General features: G+C 40.0%; 1 protein-coding gene across 7 annotated transcripts in view; it reads right to left on the bottom strand.

Annotated features, from left to right (window-relative positions):
- Positions 1-3,451: 3,451 nt before the first annotated feature.
- TRIM33 (tripartite motif containing 33) overlaps positions 3,452-20,293 on the bottom strand; it is a 56,719-nt gene continuing 39,877 nt past the window's right edge. For 5 of the 7 annotated variants that reach the window (XM_079978953.1, XM_079978954.1, XM_079978955.1 and 2 more), the window contains 9 exons: positions 19,223-19,355; positions 17,765-17,828; positions 15,614-15,773; positions 14,224-14,570; positions 13,295-13,418; positions 10,363-10,437; positions 9,827-9,979; positions 7,286-7,336; positions 3,452-7,203 (listed from right to left, as the gene is read on the bottom strand). In XM_079978953.1, the coding sequence (XP_079835079.1) occupies positions 6,991-7,203; positions 7,286-7,336; positions 9,827-9,979; positions 10,363-10,437; positions 13,295-13,418; positions 14,224-14,570; positions 15,614-15,773; positions 17,765-17,828; positions 19,223-19,355 (1,320 nt within the window). In that variant the 3' untranslated portion in view covers positions 3,452-6,990. The remainder of the gene's footprint in view (positions 7,204-7,285; positions 7,337-9,826; positions 9,980-10,362; positions 10,438-13,294; positions 13,419-14,223; positions 14,571-15,613; positions 15,774-17,764; positions 17,829-19,222; positions 19,356-20,293) is intronic. The other 2 variants (XM_079978956.1, XM_079978959.1) reach the window with 1 other exon arrangement.

The raw sequence follows: 20,293 nt of genomic DNA, 5'->3' as shown, positions 1-20,293 counted from the left end.
GAGTTTCTCAACCATGTTGAAGTACTGGCCTTGCAGAAAGGTGGCTCATATCAGGGATGAGAGGACCCTTCATATTTACTAAGCTCTGGGAAGGAAGTCATACTGCTGTGGGTGCACTTTACTTCCCGCATCCTGGATTCCCGGCAGATCCCTCTGGGTGGTCTGGAACCTGATGGGCCTTACTGACCCTCGGCAGCTCATCCACCACTTTCAACAGGTCTGTCTGCACCAGGCAGAAACCCAGAACCCTGAGGCAGCCTGGGCTCCCCTTGCCTCCATGGAAGACTCAATTGGCAGAATGGGACTGCTCACTCTTTCACAAGTGGCAAAAATAGAGCGCTGACTTCAATTCCTGTAAATCGGGTATTGCTAAGGTGGTAGCTGACTGCTCATTCTACCTTCACAACAGAAGCAAAAGCAACAGTGATATTCATCTCTCCCCACATTGCCCCAGAGGGTAGAGGAAGGGGGCCAAGGCCCAAGGTGGCTCTGAATGAGAGAAGGACACCCAAGATCTGCTCTGGGAACTAGGCAGGAAGAAATTAAGGGTGAACTTCAATTTAGGATGTCACCAAATTGCATGACTGTGCCTTCTGGAGCGAGAGAGACAAGCCATCTGAAGATCCCCTCCTCCACAGGAGGAAATAGAACTATTGATGCCGTGAGGCATTATGGGAAGAAACCAGACTACCTTTCATATCAAGTTCTTGGCATTTCATTATGAGACAACATTGATTAGTTTCTCTAACTGCTTTCCATTCTTATACTCTCAAGACTTTGCCAATGACTGTACATAATCTGAACTGTGCGTGACACGCTTTTAGTCTGTGTTGTAACACAAGGCCCACATATTTATACTCAGTTGCAAAACAGTGAGTGAAGTGTAGGCGGAGGGCACTTGTGCAGTGGAACACAACATGTGTTCATAATAGAAGAGCTCTCTTCAGTCCCATTTGCAATCAAAGCACAAAGGGGAATTGTCTACTTTAAAGATTTTACTCTTATACAGCACTTTCAAGATACTTCATTTTACATCCATCGATACTGAGATACTGAAAAGGCTCAGATGTCTTCTGAATATAGTTTAACTGGAAACATTATTTCTGAAGGAATGTTGCAGATACTCCCATTTTTGTTTACCGTTCCATACCAATAATTGCAACTGACCCTCTAAAACAATAGTCCATATTTTCAGGAAGGCTTTTCAGTTTACAAAAGAGTACTCCATTTGAAAGATTCTTCCTTTTCTAATTTAATAGAAATAACCAAAACAAAGTGGTTTTCAAAACAATTCTTTTTAAAACTGTTCTAAGTACAACTGCTACACCACATTCCAGAGCATTTAACAAGAAATATTTACAGGCTGCTAAATGTATTAAATAATCATGTAAAGGGGGAAAATGCCTTTATTACACACCAGCCAAAAAACACAGGAACTGAACAATTAGAAACGTTAACTTGTTTTTAAAAAATTAAATATTATTCAGAGAATACATTACCACAGAAACAGCACTTTTTTTGAAGAATCAGTAAAGTTAACTATGTGCAAAAAGTACCAGTTTTAATTACCAGAAATAATATTGGGAATGGAACCCTTTGATTTGTAGGTTTACATATAAAATTAAAACAGGCTTTCAATTGCACAAATCTTTATAGACCTGTTATATACATCTTTAATGGTATTTTGAACTGAAGAAATGCCCACATCTGCAGGCCTTTTACAAACATGCATCACCTTCCATTTTGAAATTTATGTTCACACTAAGGGGAATGAGAAGTCTATGTTTGCATTTCTTTGTACAAAGTCACAAATCAAGTCAAAAGAAAGCAGCAGCTCCTCAGCTTTAAAGGTACTCAAATAGAAAGGGGCAAACTGCATTTTTAAATTGTAAATCAGTTACTAAGTTAAGAACCAAAACAGTGATTTATCAAAGCTATTTTGATTCAGACACGTTTTAAAAGAAGAGAGAGGGACAAATAGGCAAAAACCACAAAAGCTACAATGGATGGAGTTACTGCACGTGCAACTTTGGAAAGGAAAAGTGATGACCATATCTGACATCACAAGTCTTAAGCATTAGTCTGAAATATGTCTATTTAAATTGTGGCATATAAAGTTTTTAAAAAAGTACCTCCGTTATTTACTCAAACACCTACTTTTTAAAAAAATATGTTAACTTTTCCCCAATTTTTAAAATAAAATGCCACACTATTAACTGCACACTTTATTATTTTTTAAAAAGCTAGACTTGGGTGATACACATACAAATTCTCCTATAAAACCACTACCCAAAGGAAAAGGATTCCTGCCATGCTAAAGAGGCAACAGACAAAGCAGTCTTATTGCTTTTTCCTAGGAAAAGGAGGAAAAAACGGAAAAAAGAAGAAGCCTACAACCAGTACATTACATACTCAACTTCAACATACTGTTGCCATTACCTACACTTCAATAGGACTGGCGAAGGAAACTAAGTTATACAACAGAACGGCAAATTGGGGTGATTTGTTAAAAAATATTGGTTGGTTGCAGTGGCTTGCAGAAATGTTTATAAAACATTCCACTTATCTATCCAGTGCTCAGTATGCCGACAGTCAATGCCACATCAAGTAGTATTAATGGGAATCTTTTCACATGAAAAAAAAAGGCTATCTACATTTAACAGCATTTCTACTTTTAAAAGCTAGCGCGGGGAAACACCCTTTTTTGGATAGTAATTCAGCCTTAATAGTATATGGTAGGACACTTAATTCCAGGGCACAGTTAAGTAAGACCTGAACATACTTAGCTGGTTAAACTAACACTAATTACTAGTAATTACATGGCAGGGGACCTGCTGAGGTAATTGAGAAGTCCACAGTCAGCACGCTGCATACTTGTCGTCCTTCCTGTTTCAAAGCAAACTGCCTTTTTTCTTCTTTGGATTAACTTAAACTTTCAGAACATATACAACCAACAGGAGAGATTTGAAATATTATTATTATTTTACAGGAACATTAAAAATCAGAGCGCAAGAGTCAAATTAAGTGACAAGAGTATCTTGGGACCATGTGGAACCATAACACAGTTAAGTTATATTGTAATTATGCAGCACAGGTAAATCCATATCGCATGCAAGGGAAGCTCAACTATTCATTTCAAACCAGATACAAAAGTGTGCTCTCAATCCCAGTATAGCTCAGTTATTGCACAAACATCCATGGACTGCCAAATGCAGGTTGATCTTGAATGCACATTAAACATACAAGGTGGCAGGAAATTTACTCTGGCTGAACAAATCTTGCGAACACTAAGAAAAGTACACAATCTAAAAATGGAGCACGAAACGTATTTGTCTACTTCCTACATCCTTCAGGAATACATCCTGGTGATTTGTAAAATTTGTGTAGAACTTTCTGATCTACTACATTCCAAGCAGATAATCAAAGGGAAAGAGCAACCCAAAAACCAACGTGTATGAAAAAAGCTATTTATTCATTCTTTTGTATATAATAAATCCTTACAACTGCAGAACACTACCATTCTCTATCTGCACTGAACTTTGCAAAGTTGCAAGACTGCAAAAAAGTCAAACGATTACCAAATGCCACCAGCACCAGCAAAGCAGGTTCCTGTATATAGTTTAGTTACATTCCTCAAAAGAACGGGTCTTCTACTTTTACACGTAGCATGGAAATATGGGTGATTAGCCTAAGAGATCTGAAAAGAAAGTATGCTGACAAAATTGCAGCTTTCAGGTAATATGGAAAGCCAGGTTGTCAAAATGTTCTTCAAAGTACAGGAAAAATATAGATGCCATGGAAACTACAAAATACATAAATTTTAAGATTCATGGTGCATATTCCATTGCAAATTGTGGCGCTAGAAAATACAGTGTATGTTATTAAGCACTTTGCTCTATACTGCCTTACTGACATGCAGCGGTTTTACCAAAATGTCAGTTAAAAGCACATCTACTAAACTTGTGGGAGCTTGTGAGAAAGTCAACACATTAACAGATGGAACAAGCTCTCACTTTTTACATATTATCACTTCAACTGAGCATAGATGGTAACATTCAAGCCCATCTGTGCCGGTTTTTTCCACATAAGAACTTCCTTGCTCCGTGATACTGTTCCCAGATTTTCTTTTAATTTTTTGTGCTGTGTGTGTCTGTGGTAGGTGACCCAATGTACTGAAAAACATGACAGCCCAGTTTCAATGTTACTCTCGATGCATGGAAAAGACATCATCCTAGGACTTGCTTGTACTGTTACAGCTGACCTTCCAACAGGAAAAGGAATGTTTGACCAAGTTATTACAGAGGGCAATGATAATTATATTCAGATACAGACAATTTAGAATTAGTTAGGCAAAAACCTTTGGAAAACACCTTGTGAATCCAAAAATTCTGTTGGATGCTCCTACTTTAAATGCAATGTTAATGATGATCCAAAAAAGTGAATCAAAGCCATAAAGTATCTTTTAACTACTTTCCCCAGTTACAGATCCAGTTACATCCTGTCTGCACACAGAAAATGAAAACACACATTTTTATTAAAATTCTCTGCATCAATGAGACAACACATTGTGCAATAGAATCTATTCATCAATTCCTTTATATGCTATGAACCATTTCCCATGATGAATTTACTCAGTGTTACAGCAATTTGCATTTTGGTCACCATTGTATGGTCTGCATTTTTGAAACTGTCGTAAAAATATGCTGTACAGGGGCAGGGCCGTAGCTAGGGGATGGTGAGGTGGGCCCCCGCCAGGGGCACAAGCGACGGGGGGTGTAAAATTGGCTGCTGAGACCCTCTGCCAGGCACCCTGTCCAGCCAGCGCTCCCTGCCCGAAACCCAGGCGGCCCTAGCAGCTGGGCAGTCTGGCGGGGGAGCCTGCACATGCCCCAAGCGCCCCATTCCATTTGGCCATGAGGCGCTGGCTCTGCCTCTCCCGGACCTCACTCAGGGTCATGGCTGGGAAGGTCCACCAGCCTCAGCCTCTGACACTGCCTGGCCCACCTCACTGCCTATGCCCCTGCCTCTCTGGGCGCGGGGGAGAGCCGCCAACCTCAAAGCCTGTCTACTCCAGAGTCACTTCTCTCTCTCTCTCTCCTTTCGCACACCCTCCCTCAAGGGTGCCAACTTGAATAAAATATATGGGGGGGGGCAGGTAAGCATTGCCCTGTAAAATCGACAAGACGGAGCACACGCACACTAACTTAATGACAATGCTCATTAACTGGGGGGGGGGGGGCTCCTCAAATATTTTAGGGGGGAGTCAAGTAACCTTGGCCCCAAGGAGTTGGCTCCCATGCCCTTCTCCCTATTAAAGTGGGGTGCTCCCCACTTTATGTGATTTCACTTATGCAGGCAGGGACCCGGAACATAACCTGTGTGTAAGTAGGGAGATGGCTATATACCGTCATCTAGGTCGGCCTTCCCCATCTTGGTGTCCTCCTTCAATAAGAATTCATTACCAAAAAAAGAATGGGTGCAGGGTTGGGGTTGGAGGAGAGGCAGAAAGAAGAGCTAATTAGTTCGTGGCTAGGGAGCGCAATCTGGACGGCAAGGTCACCTAAGTACGGCTCTGTACAAGGGCTTGAAATTGTATCCTCTGGTGCTGTTCAATACAGACCAGATAGGGAATTTTACCTGTTCGATATCAGATTACAATAACACAGCAGTATTTCTGCTCTCGGTGTTTCCACTGAGGCAGAACTGAAGAGCTTGCTTACATGCAGATTACCACAATTGGGGCTGGCCCATTTTCATCACCTACCCAGAAATCACTTCTCTGATACACTGGTCCATGCAAATTTTCTGTTTTAAGGGTGAACAACTAACTCTGTCTCAATAGACTCTTTTCTTCCACATGTCATTTAAGCTGCTTCTGAAGAAAACTCTGAGTAGCTCTAACGGAATAATAAAAGAACGTCAAACTATGAACTCAGTTTTAGAAATAAACAACATATTACAAATCTGTTCTTGATTAGGAACATTAGTAAGAATACATATTAGCTTAAAAACAGACTAGCAAATGTTGCTGTCTGAAAGGATTTACAATACCACTATTTACAAATAAGACAGAGTGAATACAGAAAATTTTACACATTTGGTAGTTGACAAAGTTACTGTTTGCTGATAGTGGTCTATCAGAAACTGATATTAGGGAAGACTGGACAATCACCAACTATTAACTTCATGGTCTAATTCTGATATTATTAGGATCTATATAACCAGTATTGCAGCCAACGTCCTGCCTTTCAAGGGAAGAAAAATAGGATTAATAAACTCCAAGAGGATACTCACTTAAGTATTCTGTGCATAGGACTTCCACTCAAGACCACGAAAAGCATTAACTGCAACCATACTTAATGAAGCACATATGAAGAACTTGCGCTCCTGCATTCTCCAATTCAAAATGTTTTAATGATCAAGTCACGATACTTCTATACACAGTCAGTAAAAGAAAGCAGAACCCAGCTATTTGACCCAACGCAGAATATGATACTCGCAATACCACTTAGATGAGACGATGAATAAAAACAATCCAATTCACACCTAGGGTTGCATGAAGAGGATCTTGAGGAAGTTTTCTTGCAGTTTATACTGCTGCCTAGCATGGAAGCAAACATGACTGCCTTGGTCCAGTCTTTCAAAAATGGTTACTAAGTAGTGACAAGAGTTCACTGTTCATACAAATGTTGTGATATAAAACTCATTTCTTTATCAACATTCATCCCACACACATATCTGAGAAATGAGGGAGTATTCTCAAGTGAAAAATGAAAATTCAAACACTAAAAACAAAAAAACCAGAACAGAAGTTGAAAGCTTCCCCCCCCCTTTTTTGACAAGTATGTTTCTGTACAAATGCTTTTTGTATTCTAATACTGTCTGAACACTATCAGCTTCAATAAGATGGCCACTGAAGGCAAGATAATATTCCAGGAACACTTAAATATGTTTCTCTTTTTACAATAGTTTAGGTCCGTTTTAATCAGGTTACTTTATATGCACCGGTCTCTCATCCGATTTTAGACGTTTTCTACGTGGCTGTATAAAATCTTCATCGGAGTCATCTGTTATTTCAGCATCGTCCTCTTCTTGCTCAAATTCAGGTAAAGGCTGGAAGGTCCTGTCTGGGTAGATCTCTGTAAGTTTATCTTCAAAGTATAACGCAACTGCCTTCCCTGCCTGTGCTACTTCTGAATCACCCTGAAAAGTAAAAAGATAGTAACACATCACCCATTGGTAATGCACATCCCTTCAGCAAGTGAGCATGGTCTGAAACGCTTACCTTAAAATTAATTTCTTGTGTTTCTGCATAAACTTGAACAACTTTCATCATCTAAAAAGGATACCAGAGTCAAAAAAAAGGAAATTATAATCCCTTCTAAAGTCATGAGACCGCACAGGATTGGATGACTAAAGTCAACCATACCAATTTATTTTTAAAATTCAGAGATGTGGAGGTGGCTCTCTTCATGAGGTGTTACTGCATTTGCAGCACACGAATCCTAAGTAAGTTATGTTACTGCAGAAACTGATACCAAGCACAGAAGACCAGTATTGTTTGACTCACAGAAAATTTATTCAGCAAACTGATGTGAGAGCTGTGAAGTGGAAGTTTGGCAGTCATCTCTTTCATCCAAGTGCCTGATAATTTCTCCTAAAGAATGGCCTAAGTGATGTAATATTTTTCTGTTGGGTCTTTGTCCACTTTGATAAACAAAATGTAACCGCACATAGAAAGTAGTCCTGAACATTTGAGATCATACTGCCGCAATAAAAGAGGCAGACATCCTTCATTGCTGTAGTTTCCTACTGTAGCTGTAACTATTCACCCTTAAGAGCTGAAGCATTTTCCTTCCATAGCAAATGATTCAACTATTCCTTAACATCCGTATGCTCTGAGACACACAGCTCTTCCACCTCACTTGTTTAGCTCAGTTAAAAAGGTCAAATCCCAACTGGTTTCAAGAAGTCTACCATGTGTAGTGACTCATACCCTTTTTGGCTTTACACTTTTATTGTTCTTATGTCTTGAAATAGAAAGCACAGGCTACTTGAATGCACCATGAAACAAGTGAAATTATAAACTGTAGAACACCATCAAGATCTGTCTCATTCCCTGCATGTCCACAAACAGTGTATGGTCACACATCGCAGAAGTTTCTAAATTTAGTTTTTTAAGGATTAAAGTGTGGAAACTATGGGTGACATCCAACTTAGCATGAGTAGAGATATCTCCTCACACAACTGGGCTTCTCCTTCCTTTCCTCCCGTTTACAGCCTCTGCTTTCCTGCTCTGGAAGGTTGGGCGTAGGAGAAAACAGAAGTCTTCTTGCACAAGTGAATTTCTATTGCACAAGCAGGTAGGCATCTTTAAATGTATTCCTATGCCAAAATGACCTCCCATGTCCATATTAAGTATTTCCCTATCCATTGTTTTATTATATTATTTTATGAATTACCCCATTATGTAGTTTTTAAGTCACATTTTTGTAGGATGCGTGTATAACAACTTTATGCTTCAGTCTGAGAGTACTTTAGAAAGTACCATCTATGAAATGCCACATTCCAGACAAGCACAATCATAGACGTTTTGTATTATTATATTAATGGATTTTTTGAACTGACATGCAACAGTAAAATGGGCACTCAAGTCATGTTATTAGCTGGAAGCTCAACAAATAATGAAGCCCAGCAGATTACCTTGTAAGATGAAGGGTCTTCCCAAGCTAATTTGGTTTTGTGTGTAAAAATATCTGAGAGAGGTTTAGACTAGCACTGCAGGATCAGACAAATGATCCATCTAGTCCGTATCTGGTCCTAAGAATAGCTAGTCAGATGTTTCAAGGTGCAAGTAAATAAGGCATGGAGGCAACAGCACTCCTCGGCTGCATATCCTCAGACTTTAGTATTCAAAAATATACTGTTCCTAAACATGGAAGCTCCATCCAGCTATGTTGGCTGATCAATGGCTAACCATGAATGTCTAAACCTTTCACACTTTTACTTAAGGTTTATTTACTCTGTACCACCACTTCCCCAAACTGTTTACAGTTCACTTACAAGAGTTTATGTTTTAATGAAACAAATAATTTATGTGGATATAATATAGAAGTGGATATAATTGATTTAATTTATAAGTAAGATTACTTCTAGTTGTAATGGCTTGTTTTGTTTTCCACTGCTTTTAAAGCTTTGCAGTTATCCCGTTAAGTGATTCCCACAAGGAACTTGTCTGGGATAGTTTTATCATTTGGGTCTGCTCAGTTCAGGCAATAATGTGCCAGCATAGGAAGGTTTGCTCTACAGAAAACACAAGCAATCTTCAATCAAAACTTGCAATATATTTAGACAATACACAGATATTAGTCTCTTCCAGACATGATTTGAGCCATCCAAATACCAAGTTCACTAACATGAAATCTGAAAATATGAGAAGCCAAGGAATTGTCTACAGATCACAGAGTAGACTGTACGTGAGTGGGCTATCCAAAACTTAAAACTGTGAAAAAAAGCCTTTGTGCATACATTAATATGCAAGTAAGCACCACTCTGTAATCTGTCTACTATAAGGTAGGTTGACAGATCACATGAATAGGCATTTATATGCTTTGAACCCATTCACAGTAAATGTTCTATGCACAATTGGGGAAGAGCTCAAGACTCAGTTCTGTGTCCAACCATGTAAACATACAACCTATAGAGTGGGAGCCCTACATAAATGAACCACAAGTCTAGAACTCCTACAGCAGTTGTAACTAAAGTCTACGTGGAATGAGCTTCACATATTAACCAGAATGATTCTGCAGGTTGGAAGTTAACATACTTCATTAAACCTTTCACAGTTCTTGAAGATCAGCCGAACATCTGCCACAAAATCTTCAGGTGTCTGGTAGTGCTGGGAATGTTTCTTCTGCAGTTTCTTCTTCACTGTAGATAAATCCATTGGTTTCTTTATTATTTTATAGTAATTTGGTATCTGTTGAGAAAAGATGGAGGGAGTCACAAAAGTCAAAGTAAAGTGTATATCCAATGTGGTGGTATTTCATTTATGCAACAGTGAAATATTCCCAGAGAGAGAGAGAGAGAGAGAGAGAGAGAGAGAGAGAGAGATTCATTCTCTCTTTCTTCTGAGAAAACTTGTGATAAAAAAAAAATTAGTGGTCATCATGAGCTCTCTGGTTCAGTCAACTATCTTCATCCAAACGACTTTGTGAACAGATAAAACTACTCAAAAGACTGGCCAACAAAATAATAATCACACTGATTTTAGTCCAAGTTTCATTACGACAATTTTGTCTGTCAATTGCTGGTTATTTCACATTCTATCATTTCCATGGTAAAATGCATTAAGTCACTCACCGAGGCTGGGACTGGCTCTTGGAATTCAATGCTCAGCTCATGGCAATACAAGTAAAGCAGGAGGCGCTCACATTTCTTGCAGAGAGAAAAAAACAGTAAATATTCATTTATTCATTCATTTGCTTATGTAACAAAATTTATATATTACTTGATTGCAATAAAACCTATTGAACTGTTTACAAGAGATCTTCCAAAAGAAGTAATTCCAAAAGGCAGCATTTCAGTTAATGTATAAGTTACAGGGGAATAGTCTATATAAAGGATTCTCTAAGCCCAGCAACTGAAACAAATAAACCTCCTACTCTGCAGTAGCCTCACTAACTTCAACAAGACTACCTGGAAAAAGTGTAGCCTGTGGTTAAGATTCAAAGAACCAGGCTACTAATTCCATGTGCCAAAGGGGTTTTTGGATTTATTTCCCGAACCAGCAGTACTACATGCCAAAACCTTTGGAGCTGCAGGAAGTTTTGACAGCAGTTTGATACAGGATGAAGAATACCGTATTTTTCGCCCTATAGGACGCACCGGCCCATAGGATGCACCTAGTTCTTGGGGGGGGGATAAAGAACCCCCCCCCCAGCTGCGGCTTCAGCGCGACCCGCGCTCCGGGCAGCAGGCTGCTATCCGCAGCCTAGGGAGCCCTGCGGGAACTCCTGCGGGCTCCCCAGGCTTGCTGATAGCTTCCTGAAGCCAGGAGAGCGAGAGGGGTCGGTGCACACCGACCCCTCTCGCTCTTCAAGCTTCAACGAAAGCCTGCATTCGCCCCATAGGACGCACACAGATTTCCCCTTCATTTTTGGAGTGGGAAAAGTGAGTCCTGTAGGGCGAAAAATACGGTATATTCTAAGCAACAAAAAGAGCTCACTACATTAGAACAAGCTCTTGAGCTCCTGACTAGCCTGATACTTCAGGGAAGCACACAATCCAAGTACCATGTAGACAACCCACCCTTTTCGCCTCCACAAAGCTAGTGCTCAGGTTATTTACTGCCTCTGAACGTAGAAGCATCCTTCCTAGCTAAGAGCCACTGACAGATCTATCATCCAAAAAATGTAATTCTTTCTTAAACTTGTGTATGCTATTCACAACACTCAGTGCAACATAAGGCACTGTCTGAAGTATTCTGCCCATCCTGAACCTACCACACATTGTTTTATGTTATTAAATGCATTAAATTTATCAATGACATTCAATGACATCAAGTTCTGAGTTTGAGTGAATCATTTCTCTATTTTTTCCTCTCCCTCTAGTCATAATTTTAGAAACCTTCATCATGCATCCAACCAACTTTAAGTTTAAAAAAAATCAACTATTTAAGCCTTTCTTAAGAGAAAGTCCCCTTGATAGTTTTGCCTCTGGGTTTTTGTTTTTTTTATGGGAAACTGGTTCATAGACTGCACCTTCACTTGTGAGAAGGTGTCACAACCTTCTGTTGCATCCTCTTCTCAGAATGTACTTTGCTAATCCCATTTCAGTTAATTCTATGGAGAAAACTAAACCAGTTGTTCAAGACCATTGATGTCAAAAACCTTTAGAAAAAAAGCCATTGTCACAGGTGGCAAGACTATTTACCGTTTATAGAGTGATTATTTTACTTACTTTACCATTTCTATATCTGCTTTCTACACCTCCCCAAAAGGTACAAAAAGCTTCAAAACAGCTATCAATGAAATATAGCATCAATGAAAATCAAACCATAAGCATTCTAGCTGCTACAAATTGTCAAAGCCAGAGGATACAGCACTAGCTGTGAGCATCTCTCTCTGCAGCCACCAACTGCCATTACTGAAACCTACAGAGAGAGACAGAAGCAACAGCTTCATTGTGCTTCTAGCTCCATTGGGGTCCCTTCCAACTCTACAATTCTATGGTTCCATTACATGCTGAATTATTGCCTATCATAGAGATGTGAACAGCTTTGGAAAACAGAAAGTAAAGACAGTCTAATCATACCTAAAAGGAAGTGTTCAAAATTCCCAAATCTTTTCATCATTAGAGCACATGTTTCACAGACTGAGACAAGGGGGCCATCTAAGGAGGGAGCTGAAGCCAAGGTGGGAACTATACTGGTCGAAAAGGACAGCTCTTTGGATCACAGGTGAAAGGGTAAAAAAGGAAGATCATGAAGGGCAGAGACTAGCAGCATTGCAAGAGGATTGTACTACAAATCATTTGGAAGAGCACAGAAGCTAAATTATCCTATGCACATGAAAGTAATGATCTTTTGTAAGCCATCATAGGAAAGCTTTGCCCCGAAGGAAGCCAGTATGTTCAATCAATCAATCAATCAATCAGCATGGAAACAAAAGTCAATTCTAGGAAAAACCCTTTTCTCCCAGTGAGAATGTCACATTTTCAATCCATTCTAGTCATCTGGATTATTTGGAGTCTAGTAGTCTAGATTATTTCTGATCTCTTGTTTATGATGCGAAAGCTCAAACAATTAGAGTAAGGTACCCCTGCCCGTACGGGCCAGTCTTGACAGACTCTGGGGTTGTGCGCCCATCTCACTTAAGAGGCCAGGGGCCAGCGCTGTCCGGAGACACTTCCGGGTCACGTGGCCAGCGTGACATCGCTGCTCTGGCCAGAGCCAGAGCCAGAGCCAGAGCCGCACACGGAAACGCCGTTTACCTTCCCGCTGGTAAGCGGTCCCTATTTATCTACTTTAACAATTAGAGTAGACCCCCCATTATAGCCATAAATATTAAAACCAACTGCCACTTAAAAACTGGACTATCTCCAATAATAATTTCATTTCTAGCCCTGCTATAGCAACATGCACCCACTTACTAATTAAAATATAGATATATAGTAAAGTTACCCATGTAAATGAAAGTTTAAACTAAGTCAAGAGACCACAGCAAAAGAAAAGCCAAGAGCATTTAGTTAAGAACAGTTCCAAAACAAGATAAATGTATTATCCGTAACCTACCCTTTGGTCCACAGGACTCAAACCTTGTGCAGTTTTCCCCTTCTTACTATGTTGCAAGTTGTCACAGTCATATTCCACTTCGGGTTTGCTAAGATCACGGCAAAATGTACATATCCAGTCTCCACTAAAATAGGGAAAATACAGTTCAGAAATTCAGGCATTTTTTTGTACTAGTGTGCTGAAAAATCTACAGGTAGAAAATCAATTTTTTGTAACTAGAATAAATTATATTATGCACAGGTCCTATATGGTTGTCCTGTTTGCACGTTTTCCAGGCAGGAATTACATTCTTCCACCACCAATAAATCTTCAAGAAATAGGAAAGGGGCACTGGAAAGACCTGGCATGTTCAGGGATTGAAGCCAATGGGAAAGTTTCATGGAGCACAAAGGCTCTAGAGTGAACAGGTTCCTATTCTTGTCTAACACTGACATTTAACCTCGCCTTGATCCATGTGCAGAGGACAAAAGCGCTGCCAATCCTTCCTCTATGCCCAGAAATTACACAGCCCATCAGTTGCCCTACAAAGAGCCTGCAACTGGTAGGAGCTGATAGGTAGGGAAAGGCAGTGACTTGCTCTTTTACTGGCAGGTTCCAAGCCCAATCCAGGTGGATCCCACCACTGCCTCCTGTTGAAACCTAGAAACAGATCTCTTCATACTTGTCCTCCTTACTAGACCCAGAATCATGCCTGCTTGGCCCAGCCCAGATGCCACAAACATGTGGTGCATAGCAAACATGGCTGCTAGTGAGGCAAATGCAGCCTCCTCAAATTTGCCATCCCGATAGGCAGTTACTGGATGGTTGTCCATGAAGGAATACAGCCCTAGGGCTGAAAAAGGCTTCCCATCCCTGCTGTTGGCTGACAGAAGATAGCTGATGCTGCTATCTCATTGTGACTAACTCAATGTTCCTGTATGTTTTCATACCTTGGGAAGCTAAGGAGAGTGGGTACATGACATGTGAGGTGGAAAACCTTTGGGCACTTTTCGCAACATAACAGGTCTCCTCCATTTTGGCACACAGCACACCAGTCTTCATTGGGATCTTCATCTTTGTTGTTGCCTTCTCCTCCAGATCTAGCTGATCGATGCATGAGGCTACGCACTGGGGACTTGCCATTTACAAGACTGTGTCCGGACTGTTTGCAGCTTTCACTCAAGTCCGCTGGTTCAGTTTTAACATGGTTTTCAATACTTCCCAGTGCTTCCAATTCACTCTCCAAATGCAAGTTTGTAGAAAGTGGTGGAGTCAAGCTGCTCTCAGGACTGCTAAGCTGAAATAAAGGCAAAAGATTAAAATCTATGAGAAATTGCCTTGGGTAGGAGACTGCTGCCTTTTCCACCTTCCTTTTTCTGCTCCTCCCTCCCCCCCCCCCCCTTTTCATCCCCTGCCTACCTTCTTTATTATAACGTAGGCAATCTAATCTGTCCTCCATGTCTCTCTAACCTGTACTTCCATGTCTCCACAGCTCTTTCCCCCATTCAGCTCAGCTTTATAAAAAATGATATGGGCTGACCCTCCCATCGCTCCCTATTTACTTCTTAATGTTGAAGATGAAAAACATGATATAAACATCCTATGTACTTTACTAAGTCACAGTTACGTTTTTTTACAGTTGTATTCTCAAAACTTGATAAAACTGTTTTTTTTAAAAAAAGATTAAATTGGGGTAGACTATAAACAAAGAATTTCAACAAAAGGGAAATGTCAACATGCACATGCATGTGCAGACAATTCTCAGACAGTTTTCAGTGCACTATATTTGGTAAATATTTTAACAAGCTTAAAATATTTTGAAATAGGAGGCCTATTGTGCAAGGGGATGGGAACCCAGCAATACTGGCTCTACACAATTCCTACGCAAACTAGGTACTGTACTGCTTGCTTCCTCTGTGCCAGAAATTACTAATTTTGAAGGGTCATCTCTGACGTGGCAAAACTGTTTCAAACTAGTCCCATGTGAAACTCTCCAAATAACTCCTGAGTTGGAAAATGAGATTGGAATGACTACATGCCTACTTTTTCTATAACGTATTATAAAAAATCTAATAGTAACCTACTGCACAGTAACAGCTGAGGAGGAGGAGGGAAGCAGTTACCCTCATGGTGTTGAAAGCCAGGAGAGCAACTGAGCCCCACCTGTATCACCTCACTGGCCACTACTGCAATGTAGGGAGAGAGAAAATTGGGCAAGCCCTAAGGGGGAGGGTTTGGGAAGTAACACAACTTTCCTAAAGCAATAAAATATAAATGCCCTCAGTTCTCTTTGCTGATAGTTTGTATGATAAATTGTACAACATACAAATAGATTTTTACCATGCAAGCGCTCCTCCTGCCATCCTCTGTTTTTTCTTGCTTCACTGGTCCCGAGTAACTGCATACCTCTTCTTCTGTGCCTGGCTCCTGTTTAACTTTCACATGTTCAGTCTTGAAACTAATATTGTTCTTTTCCACAGTTCGGCCTGATGAACCACAACTGGAAAGCAAAGAGATTAAGCACACGTTTTAAATTGCACTTCAAAATGCTAGAATTAAAATAATTAAAAATTCCATATAATTAGTGAAAGCAATTGTGCCCGTAAGTGGATAAAGCACTTGGTTAGGAGGCATCATAACCAAGTTGGTTTTTACAGCTGTAGAAGTGGTTCCAAATTAGAGAGGGAATGGATTTTTAGCACTTTACCAAACATAAAATAAGTATGTCCTAAATATCAAATCTGCCTCTGTTATTAGAGTCTGGTATGGAGAATCTTTTGAGAGAGATATACAAGCTGTTCAAATTTCTCACTGAAATTTAAACATTCTAGCTAGAGGAGTTAGGGTCTTGTTTCCTGATCTTTTTTGCTGATAAAAAGCATACCTTTCAAAAATCCAAGTATACCACTGTAGAGTCCCTTTCACTGACTTCATGCACTGTTTTTAAAGTGAGAAATTCAAGACTTCTGTAAGTTTGGTAAGGTGGAAATTCCCTTTCAAGAATGCAGAGCTGATTTTTCCTCATCAACGCTTGCTTTTTTAGATGTTCAATAACCACAGCTCTTACAAGAACCCCAACGCAGGGGCTTCAGTTTACACAATAAGGCAGGCTTCCTCAACCTTGACCCTCCAGATGTTTTTGGCCTACAACTCCCATGATCCCTAGCTAGCAGGACCAGTGGTCAGGGATGATGGGAATTGTAGTCTCGAAACATCTGGAGGGCTGAGGTTGAGGAAGCCTGCAATAAGGCATCTTCCCTCTCCCTCCCCAGCACCCTTCCCTCTGCCTGGTGGGTGGTGATGGTCAGCAGAACCCCCAGAACAGCAGGAGGAGAAGGGAGGATAATGCCATCTGGCAAGCTGAAACGCTTTCACTGATGGAACTATCAGAAGGGCGCAATACTGCATTCCTCTTATTGTACTTTCACATATTGTGCTAATTTTCAGCTAACGTTTCATGCATTTCCCCTTCATGTTTCAACCCTCTAGATTAGGAGCAATGATGAAGTTAAGAATCACCACAGTGGCAGTGGCCCCCTTGCTGCACATTGGCCCCCTACATTCCATATATGAACAGACTAGTCCACATTCAGGAACAACAGGCTATATAAGGCATAAATAATAACTTTGGTGGTCTCACTTTTGCTTCAACATACGCAGACAGGGCTCTGCAGCATGAGGTTCATTATCAACCTTTTTATATATAATTTACAAGCATATATATTATTAAACATTGATTTAGAACTTACCCCAAGTGGCTGTTCTCCTAACGTGTACAGCAATGATTGGAAACCTCGAATCTACCAGTCTCTCCACAGGTTTTACCTCCTCCTAGGCCACTGTTTCCCCATAGTTGACCTACTACCTTCTGATCAGCTAAGCAGCATTGGTGGGAGTGAAAACTGTGAAGTGGGGAGATTTAAACCTTCCCTTCCTGAGATCCCCCCATTTATTAGGTAAAAACAGAGGAGCAACAGGGGAGAAGGGACATGGCTGAGTCCCCCTGACCAGCTGCCCAGGGAAGAAAAGAGCAATCTTCCTCCATGAACAGCTTGCTCGGTTTCCATGCTGAGAAAGGAACAGTCTCAGTGAACAGCTCAGAAAGCAAAGCAAGGTATGTGTTTGTGTATGTTGAGATATAGACACATACACACAAAACACACACATAATGTGATTCCTTTGGCCCTATTTAATTTGTGCTTTGGCTCCCTGCCACCTGTGTTCTGTCATCAACTACTATGTTCCCCTGTGGTAGAGGATAGAAGTGGGGGCTGAAAGACCAAAAGAAAGTGTGTGTGCATAGAACCTAAATGCAAGTGATCAAAGCAGTGGTCAAAATGGGAGCTTTACAATTTCCATATTTTTTGGCAGATGATTTTTAAAAGCCTCAATGTGTCTCTTAAACGGGAATTTTAAAAATCCTGTAATATGCATTTCGTTCTCTATACACTTCAATAACTTAGTAGCTGGTTTTGAAGCCATTCAACTCACCTGCCTCTACTGCCCGTGCTGGAGGTACTAGGTGGCCTCACAGGGGTGTGTGAATTGGATAAACCTAAGAAGGATGAATCATTGTTTACACCAGCAGCATGAGCTGTATAACTGCACATCTAAAGTTATGCAAGCAATACCCTGTGTATCAGCACAGACAGTACCACTGGTAATAAAATAATTCAAAACTTCTACATTCAGTGTCATTTCATGTTAATTAATCTCACAATTTCCCCCCTTAAATGAAATAGTTGCTCTGATTCCTTACGTCTTAAGTCAAGCCCTAAATTATTTCTAATCCCAATTACTTTATTCTGATGCAACTATCATAAAAGACTATTAATGACTGCATATTAACCACAAACATATGATACATTTAAAGAGAACCTACTCTAATATAGGCTGACAACCCTGGGAATAATCAGAGACAACTGAAAAGGTTGGAGTGCAGAGTAAAATGGGACTGAATGCTGATTTACTAGCAATACATTTTTAAAGAGACCTTACACACTGTGAAGTATGAAGTATAATTCAGAGCAATTTTAGTGCTGCCATTTGTCCAGGTGTGTAGAGAAAGGTCTATAAACCTAATTTCTCCTCCTCTCTGTATTTTGCACTTACTTCCAACATTCCACAGCAGTGGCACAAACAGGCAAGTTATGCTAGACTGAATTTTCACAGTGGCAGATGAATTTCAAGAACAGGACTTCAATTGCACTCTGGCACAGAATATTACACAGCTGTAAGACTATATAAATAGTACAGAAGCACCAGAGCATGGAACAGATATGAAAAGAGATTGCTGCTCAGCTCCATACTAGCCATGACAATTGCACTCATTTTATGAACTATTGTTGTATATTATGATATTGTGATTTTATTGCTTTGGTTTTCTGGAACCTGCCTTGGAAACAATGACAATGGGTGGTACAGAAAACTTAATTTTACCACTCACAGGATTAAAGCCTGTAGTCACAATGCAACAGTTGCTGGTATGTACTTTAAAACTATTGGGCTCATGACCCACAATAATACTGTTTTAAATTTATTTCTACTTGCGACTTGTTGAGCAGGAATCTTTTTGCTGCACAGACTGGGTTACACTTTCTAGTGAGCTGGTGGCTACAATGCTATACTCCTTTTTATAGCCCTCTCATTTACAGGCTATTTCATGAAGTGGAAATTATTTAATGCATAAAAAATGGGCAAAATCACAGCTACATAAAAGGTACAGACACCGGAAGAGAGAAAGAAGTGCTCATCAGCATTACTGCAGAAGTTACTAGAAATAACTGGATGAAATTAAAAATAGGGATGTTAAGACCTGAGAAAATGTACTGGAAACATCAAATTTCTTTAAAGTATTTGGAGCAGTCATTATTAAAATTGCTGGTTGCTTTAAGCAGGTCTCAATTTAAGCAGAAATGTACAGATGCCCACTGCCTCTTCCCAGCTTACCTGATGAGCCTGGAGACAGGGCTGAGGGCCCAGGGGAAGGATTCATAGTGCTTATAGGCTGAGGGGGTAGATGGCTGCCTGCGATATACCTACTTAGTAAATTATCTAAGTTACTGGAACCAGCATCTTCCAGCTGAAATAAAGGAGGACAGCCACACAGTGATTCTGCCAAGTCTAAATGCAACATGCTAGAAATGACAGCTTGAGGATCATCTGTATTTTCACTGAAGGAGTTTAAAGCACTAGCACTTACTCACATAATAAGGGGAAACAAACAGATGAATACTCAGTTTTGCCATATTTGTATTTGCTATATTCCTGCATGTATAATCAAGGAGTCTAGGAAATGACATGGCTACAAATTATTAATAAACTTTAGCATAGAATATTGTAGCAAAATCTTAGAATTCAATGAGTTTTAAGAAGCAAGCTTATTTCAAACTTAGTTGTCAATACTGATGCATAGGTTTGTGTCAGAGAGAGGTCTACATTCAGAACAACTTCCACTCTCTGCTTATGGAACTCATTCATTGCACCTTATATTTTACTCACGAAGTTGCCCTGATTTCTATGTTTTAACTATCTTATTCAAATATAGGACAATAAACATAGACAGGGAGAAACCATATGCTTTCAATATTACTAAGAGGGTTGCCACTAGAAGAATGGAAAATATATCATATTTTTTTAAAGCTGATCAGGGTGGATGGCAAAAATAGTTTAGGATATCTGATCTAGTTTTAAACAAGAATACATTTATTTTATAGTAGGGCTTTTCCTTCAAGCAAGGTCCAAGGGTAGCACTGACCCATCAATAATCAACACTACGAGAACTTCGTGTAAAAGAGGGCAGGGCCCAAATGAAAAAGATTGTGTGGCCTTTTTTTTAAGGACACAGTTTTTTTTAAGGACACAGGGAGGTTGTGAGGGAGTTACAAAAGCAATTAAGTGAAACCCCAAATAAAACACACATTTTGGCATGATAGTAGAAGTGTTTTAGAAGTTAAAAACACACTTTTAATGGACACATTTGGAAAGCCTTGTGTATGTGCTTGTGGTCTGGGAACAAAA

Source organism: Podarcis cretensis (assembly GCF_951804945.1).
Source record: "Podarcis cretensis genome assembly, chromosome: 6".
Lineage (NCBI taxonomy): Eukaryota > Metazoa > Chordata > Lepidosauria > Squamata > Lacertidae > Podarcis > Podarcis cretensis.
This window is presented reverse-complemented; position numbering and strand designations above follow the sequence as displayed.